This window comes from Lycium ferocissimum, unplaced genomic scaffold (genome assembly GCF_029784015.1).
Source record: "Lycium ferocissimum isolate CSIRO_LF1 unplaced genomic scaffold, AGI_CSIRO_Lferr_CH_V1 ctg17300, whole genome shotgun sequence".
Lineage (NCBI taxonomy): Eukaryota > Viridiplantae > Streptophyta > Magnoliopsida > Solanales > Solanaceae > Lycium > Lycium ferocissimum.
In genome coordinates, this window is record NW_026717123.1 from 2572 (window position 1) to 10318 (window position 7747).

The following is a 7747-nucleotide window of genomic DNA, read 5'->3' on the forward strand; positions in this document are numbered from 1 at the left end:
AAAAAAAAAAAAAGAAGGTTTGCAATATTTAAATATTTTAGGTGTGGATAAGCAAGACCCAATAAATATTGACTTAAGTAGACACTCAATAAAAGTCAACCGGTCCGGTATCCTTGGTTATCAGAAACTATTGCATTATGTTCCTGAGTATGTGCTGATAGTATCGATGTCCCATGAGTCGAGTTTTTCACGCTATGAGAGCGAAATAACTAGTGGATTGTGGAGGTTGGTTTCGGGCTTAACCATCAAATGCTATTGTTGTTGAATCAGCGGAAGGTAAACAGTAAACGATACTTTTGTTTAACCTTTTACAATTTTTTATCCGGGTATTGTGTCGTAATCTATATAATGGTTATCAATTTAGTATCTAACGTTGCTTTCATTTTATTTTCACATTTTTGAATTCGCTACACAGCGCATACTATATATATCAAGTAGAGTACAACCAAAGTGGGAATGAGTAATGACATCTGCATACACTGTCCTCTGTAATCAATCAACTTGGAGGATTAATAGACATTGGATCTAAATGCTCAAAATTTCAAGTTATACAGCTGCAAATTACATAAAGAACAGATTCCTATCTCTAATTGGAAGGGTAATATGCATGCTTGTTGGCCTTACCAAGGTTTCAAATCTCCAGCTGGACCTGCTGTCCAGTTGAGTCTCTTTTCTCCTGGCTTCAGAAAAGTAGTCTTGTCATGAGGCAGTTTCCGAGCAAGTCCGTTTAAGATTTGATGAAATGCATCTCTAGGTTCAGCTGGTTGTGGGAACAACATTGCTTTCTTCATTGATGGATTGGCTAGAAACCTTTGCTTCCTTAGGACTACATCTGGTGGTATAGAAGTGAGAATAGTATCTAAGTAGGGTACATCTTTTTCTGCCACAAACACACCAATATCTTCCCAAGGGATAGCATCCGCAAAAGGCAACACAATGTCATCTGCTATGATAACAGGTATGCAACCAAATACTACGCTTTCTACCAATCTAGGACTCCATGGAGCCCAGCCCAAAGGGCACAAGCAGAAAATGGATCGTTGCATGTCCTCATAATATGTAGTTGGGTGGTCAGTCGATATGTCAAAAAGTGGATTGTTCTTGAAATTTTCCCATATTGATGCCCTTGCACCTCTGTTCATCCGCGTTTAAAAAATAAAATTAAATAAAATTGCAGCAATGGGTCCAAATGCATTGAAATAGCCGGTGAGTGTACATACATATTAGTCGAACCAAGATAGCTTGGGTTTTAGGCGCATTGGGTAATCTTAGTAGCTCAGCTGATTGGCTACCTGAACTTTCACCTTGTTGGTGAGGGTTTGATTCCCCACCTTGTAATCCCCTCTCCCATTTCTTCTTCCCTTATCCCCAATTTCAAAAAGAAAAAAAAAAGTTTTAGGCGTATTGGTTAATTTTTTAATGTCTTGGCAAAATCAAGCCCTTAATTCCCCTGCCTTTTCTTTTAATTTATTTCTTAATTTTCAAATGAAAATTCCTACTTAATTCTCAGGCATGCACATGCCAAGCAACCAATTATGCTTGCTTTGCTACACAAGATTTTAGGATTTATGTTGAACTCATCTAGAATGACTTGAAAATTACAACTCAATTGAGAGATTCTCAAATACTTTAGAGATATATGCATACCTGGCGTAATAACCACCTTCAGGATCATTGTTGACATCATAAAACAAGCCACGAAAATAGACAAAGATGGACCTGGGGGTATCCGGGGGAATCAAGTGAGCCTGCATCTTTTGAGGGGGTGCATATGGTGGAATTGTGATTGAGCCATCATTCAAACAAACATGATTCCGCTGTCCAAAAGTTTGGACTAATGTAGCACGCTGAAGCAATGGAAGAATGCCTCGTTCAATAGCTTTCTCTTCCTGCAAAATCAAACACCAGATGTGCATGCAAAAATTCGTTGAATGAGAAACAAAAAGAAGATGCATCACTAAGACAATATCTTAAACTATGCATTAGATAATCAATGTATAATACCTTTGAATTTTTCTTAATCCATCATTTTAGCATCATTATCGAGCAGTTTAACTTCATCGCACAATGACAACAGTGAATTTACGCTACTCTCTGCCGAGGCGGATTTAGGATTTAAATTCTAGGGGTTCAATATCTTAAATTTTTAGCACTAACTCATTATATTTCTAAAGTTATGGGTTCAAATTTACTATTTATTGAAATTTTAGTAAATTTTTACATATAAATTTATACCCTGCATCGAAAGTTTGGGGTTCAATTGAACCCCAAGTTATAGAGCTCCATCTGCCTCTGACTCTCTGTCTAATTTGAATCACCTAATTGTATGTTCATTTGCGATGTGTCTCGAAACAGAGAAACCATTGGTTGGACAGTTTGATTTAGGGCTTATTAGGCTAGACTGGTAGTATACTCGCGATAATCAGATATCCTAACCCCATTATTGTTTTAGATACCCAGTGTAATCCCACACGTGGGAAAGGACACAGAGAAAATTGGGAAGAAAAAATCTTACTTGATAGTGAAAGCAAGCTCCAAAATCATGAGGAACAAGAAAGAAGTGATCAGCTCCTTCAGTTTGATTCCAGTAAGGCCAGTTTGTGGAGATGAGTTGTATTGCACTCCTCATAATCCGTGGCGATTTGAAGGGCAAAGGCAACCCATTAGGTGTTAGGTCACAAGTAGCGTACACAGGTGTATAAAACCAATCAGCTTCTTCAGGATTAAGAGTTCTAACAGCACTTGATAAAAGGAATCGATGCATGAAGATTTCTGCAGCAAACATATGAGTGAGGCATCTTGGATCTTTTTGCAGCAGCTTTTTGTTATATTTGCTTGGTAATTCATATATGTAAACTTTCAGTCTTCCAACTGGATCATCTTCCAGGACATCACCAGCGCTTCCTAATAATATATAATACCAAAACCAATGTTTAAATGCAGATCAACTCTTTGAAAACTCTGGAGATACTCAATGCAATTATGATGATTATTATTAAGTGAACAATTAATTGCGTTAACATAACTCATCCTTCAACAAAAAAAAATAAAAAAATGTCATACTCGAGTAATTACCACAAATTCACCCTGAAGTGCAGGAATACTTTTTCTCTTGCAATATGTCTTTATGTTAAACACTACTCATACTCCCTATATTCAAAGAACCAGCACAAGCAAGAAACAGAATGGCCCGGTGGCCACCCATTAATCACTACCAAAAAACTGGATTTAGCTATGAACTTCGTGGCTAATTGCTCGTACCTAATAGATTATTTTGATAATCTGTCATCTAAATAGAAATAATGACGTGTTGCGGTTTAGCTATAGAATTTGTCTATTGCTAATTTTTATTTTCTTAGTAGTGAATTGGATAGCTAATGGTGACATTAAGAAAACAAATTCAAAGTTTTAGTAAAGTTGTGATCCCCAGAATAAAGTGGACCAAACATTATAAAGAGACGAACTTAGAAAGAGAGGGAGCAAGGGATATACCAGAAATCCTCTCGGTAGTAACAGAAGTTGCATGAGGAAGCTTTTTCGCTACAACAATGGTGATGGGTAGCAGCAGCAGAAAGACCCAACTGATCATCCTAAATGGAGAATAATACATTTTTAGATACTTATTTGATTTGTTGGGAAAAAGCACTACGCAGAGGATGACTATATCAGCAAAGTTTCGCCATGGCAATATTTGTTAGCAAGTCGTATACAATTTTTGGTAAGGAGTTACTATTGTGTTCTGGTAGCTATCTTATCGTTAGGTTCAAAGTATCTGTTAATTATATTAATTTCGTAGACATGCATTTACCTTCTGCTAGTAGACAAGCCCTCTCTTTCCAATGTACCTAAACTAAATTTACCTTCTAGCAGTAGCAGCAAAGGCAAGTTTCTTCCTTTCTTTCCTTTTCCTACTTTTCTGTTGAAAACGACAGTGATACTACCAATGAATTGGGCTATAACCTCTGACCATGAAGCATTTCGAGTTTCAAGTTCCCCATTTGGTCTTTACTAATACATTCTCCACTGGACGTTACTTGTTTGGGCCTTTTTTATTTTGGGCCGGACGATTATACGTCTCTTCTATTATTCATGAAACCAACCACCATCTTAAATCAAGGGACAAAGACATAAATGCCATTTGGGTGAAACTATTGACACCAGATGACCCAAGAAGCTTAAAAGACATTTTTTAGCCTTTATAAAATATCCATTTCGTAGCTTTTCTTCAACTAATTCCAGCATATGTATAGAAACTGTATCATTGTTGTATAGAATATGTATCGCTACTGTATATGTATAGAAAACGTATCATACGTATAGAAACTATATCATTGTTGTATAGAATATGTATCCCTACCGTATGTGTATAGAAAAATATCATTGTTGTTTTTTGTGGATAATAAATGGATAATCAACGCATACTTACTAATTATACACATATTACACATATTATACATATTGTGGAAATATTTCTTGATTTTTATGGCAACTGATACTAGATCTTGAAGGTTTTTAGTACTGGAGTCATCACCAATCTCCTCTTTTGTCCAACTTCAATGTGTTGTTCATCTTTTCTCTGCACATGTTTGTCACAATACTGCTGGAGAAAAGTTGGACTGCTAAAGATCTTGGCTAGGAAGCTCATCATCTGTTCTTGGTTAGGAAACTCATCATCTGTTCTTGGCTAGGAAAATTCCCGCTGTCAAGAAAGCTCCGACAGAGAAGAAACCAGATCAGTCGAAATCAGTAATTGAAGAGCGCAAAAAGACGTCGCTAGCGATGAAAAGAAGAAGAGAGCAAAGAAATCAGTCGGATCCTACAAGATCTACGCGAAGGAGTTCCTTCCCCTTTTGGCCGCTAACAGATATGGCCGGAGGAGTTCAAAGCCGTTGCAAAAGAGAGGAGAGAGCCAGATCCAGTGGTAGGAATTGGCATTAGTTTTCTCCCAGAGTATAATTTGGGTACTTATGGCATTTTAGTGCTAACATTTATCTTACGTATTCCCCAAAATCCATGTGGTATCCTTTTCCCTTAATTCAACTTGCTTCCATGTCCAATCTAATTAATGTCGCTTCTGGTACAGCTTCCCTCCCCCCTGCACCCTCCCCCCCCCCCTCTCCTCAACTTTTTATTTGAAAATTGCTCCACATGGCTATTCAACTAATATATGGAATAAAATAGTTCAATTTCCTTTTTATTACAAGGTTTAGCTAACTTTACCTATTTAACAACAAAAAAAAATTACCAGGTAACCAACAAACTTATCCACTAATAACATTATCCAAAGGCCAAGTCAACTAGAATAATTGTTCTACCGAAATATCAACAATAAGGACAAGGAAACAAACCTTTCCAGGATACATTCCTCCTTGGTTTCTAATAATGGTATTTGTGAGTACAGAGCTTTTGAGTTGAGATCGATGGTGGGTTTTATTATAGTGGCGGTTGAACAGTGGAGCTACGGTTGGTGTTTCCATAAAGATATACTGCTGGAATTTGAAGGATGGAAAGAGGTGTATATTTGTGTATATCCACTAGATATCCACAGGACGACCTCTCCACTGAACCTTCAGAGAAGCGATTTCTTTGGGTCTCAACTTGCGAATCTGACGGTCCAAGATAGCAATCGACTCCTCCTCATAGGATAAATTCTCATCAAGCATCACCGAATCCCATCTAATCACATGAGAACCATCCGAGACATACTTTTTGAGCATAGAAACATGGAACACTTGATGAATACTCGACAAACCAGGAGGTAGTGCTAGCTCATACGTAACATCTCCAACTCTCTGAATAATCTCAAGCCAATCTAACGAGGACTCAACTTTCCTTTCTTTCCAAACCTCATCACACCCTTCATGGGTGAAACCTTAAGCAAGACCCGATCACCCACCAGAAACACTAAATCACGAACTCTCCGGTCCGTGTGACTTTTTTGCCGACTCTGAGTGGTAAGAAGCCTTGCCTGAATAACCTTCACTTTATCCGATGAATCTGCCACACCCCTACTAGGGGCATGACGGCAACCGAACTCTAAGTTGGAAGGTTGGTTTCCACCTGGCATGACCTTAATCCTGACAAACTGTTATATCCCGTATTTTTGTACATTGGAACAATCCGGATTAATTATAATAAGTTAAGGACAAAACTATTCCGGGATACAAAGTCAAGACTTTTGGACCTTCGATTTTATTTTGAGTCATAAGTTGTTCATGAATTTGTTAGTATGGAATAATTAGAGAATTTGGGACCAAAAGTGATAAAATTGGAAGTTGAAAAAGTCATCCATTTTCCATGGTTGGCCGTGTAGAGCGGGAGTTGGCCACACAAATTGTGGACAATTTTAATTGGTCCAACACTTGTGTGGGCCAAGGACACATGTACAAGTCTTGCAAATATACAAAAGATGACTTCTAGTCTTCATTCACTCATTCCCAACACTTAGAAAAAATTAGAAGTGAAGAACACCACAAAAGGGGGTTCTCGGCCAAGAACCAAGAAAATCAACTCCCATTTCAAGCTCTTCCAAAATTATTTCCTTGATGTAAACCCACTATTTTGAGGTCCCTAAGTAGCGTGGAAGTGTCGTTGGAGCGATCAACCCGCTAGTTTTCATCTTTGGAAACCCTAGCCTCTTGTAGAATTGAAGAGAAAAGATAAGAATTGATTATGTTTTATGTGTTGTAGAGGTTGTATGTATGTTGTAGTATGTTAAAATGAAGGAAATTCATGAAATATGGCATGTTGAAGTGGAGGTGGTGAATGTAGTGTTGAGCCGTGCAAGTATGTGTGTGTTGTGTTATGTTGAAACTATGAATTAATGTCTAGTTAACATATTATGATCATTGTAAGGTGAAGAACGATTGAGAATCATCCATATATGTATATGTGTAGTGTTGGTCGAAATGGGTCATATTATATGACAATGAACGAATTAATATCGCTTAATGTTTTAGTCGTCGTCGTTATGAATCTTATGTTGGAAATGAATGTTTAATGACTCAAATTGATGTTGTGATTGTTGCGGACTGATTTGGAGACTATTGTACATTTAATGTAATTTATATATTGATGAGAATGGCATTGTTAGAATGTGAATTGTGGATACAAATCATGGTTTGGAAAAGAGGAACATGTTGAAGGGTGTCTCGGGTTTGGGTCGCTTCCTACTGGATTGGGGAAAAATTTGGATTTTTGGAGATGTTGTATGAATTGCTTAGAATGTCTTTAAATATTGTTGGTATGGGTTCGGGTTAGTACGTGAATGTATAAGCGTCGATGTTGGTTTGAAAGTAAGCCGTTGAATTGAAATTATGAATGTTGTTGAATGAGGGAAAAAGAGAGCTATTATTGTTGCGTTGCCTTTCGGATTGGTTGTTGATGTTGCTAGGTTGGTTATTGTTGTTGTTGTTGATTGATTTGGCCGAGTTAAATTCTCGGGTGCCCTATTTACGTGGGAAATCTGCCCAATTTCTCGTAGAATTAAGGGCAAATTTGGAATTTAATGCCCAAAAAAGTCTTTAGCTAATGTTTGGCATTTTATGACTTGTTTGTAGACCTTGGGCAGCCCGAATCGTAGGTTGGATTTATCTTGAGTTTGGATCACATTGGAGAGCGTTTGAGGTATGTAAAGCCACCTTCTTTCCTTGGCATGCCTTAGTTAAAATAGGCTATGACACGAACTTCGAGAAAACTCTATTCCCGCAATTCGAGCATGTCTATGATACGCATTTGTTTCTCGATA

At 37.6% G+C, this 7747-nt stretch overlaps 2 protein-coding genes across 3 annotated transcripts; both read right to left on the reverse strand.

Moving 5' to 3' along the window:
• Positions 1-469: 469 nt before the first annotated feature.
• LOC132042715 (probable beta-1,4-xylosyltransferase IRX10) lies at positions 470-3946 on the reverse strand. 2 transcript variants are annotated; one of them, XM_059433247.1, is made up of 4 exons: positions 3493-3946; positions 2516-2904; positions 1648-1889; positions 470-1134 (listed from the first exon to the last, which is right to left on the reverse strand). In XM_059433247.1, exons 1-4 carry the CDS (start codon positions 3608-3610, stop codon positions 621-623), a joined length of 1263 nt encoding a protein of 420 aa, XP_059289230.1. In that variant the 5' UTR covers positions 3611-3946; the 3' UTR covers positions 470-620. The 2 variants fall into 2 exon arrangements, with proteins under 2 accessions (XP_059289230.1, XP_059289231.1); XM_059433248.1 differs by lacking the exon at positions 3493-3946 and adding an exon at positions 3076-3425.
• Positions 3947-5534: 1588 nt separating this feature from the next.
• LOC132042714 (uncharacterized) lies at positions 5535-6067 on the reverse strand. Its single transcript, XM_059433246.1, has 2 exons — positions 5897-6067; positions 5535-5792 (listed from the first exon to the last, which is right to left on the reverse strand). The coding sequence occupies exons 1-2, from the start codon at positions 6065-6067 to the stop codon at positions 5535-5537; spliced, it is 429 nt and encodes a 142-aa protein (XP_059289229.1).
• Between the last annotated feature and the right edge of the window lie 1680 nt (positions 6068-7747).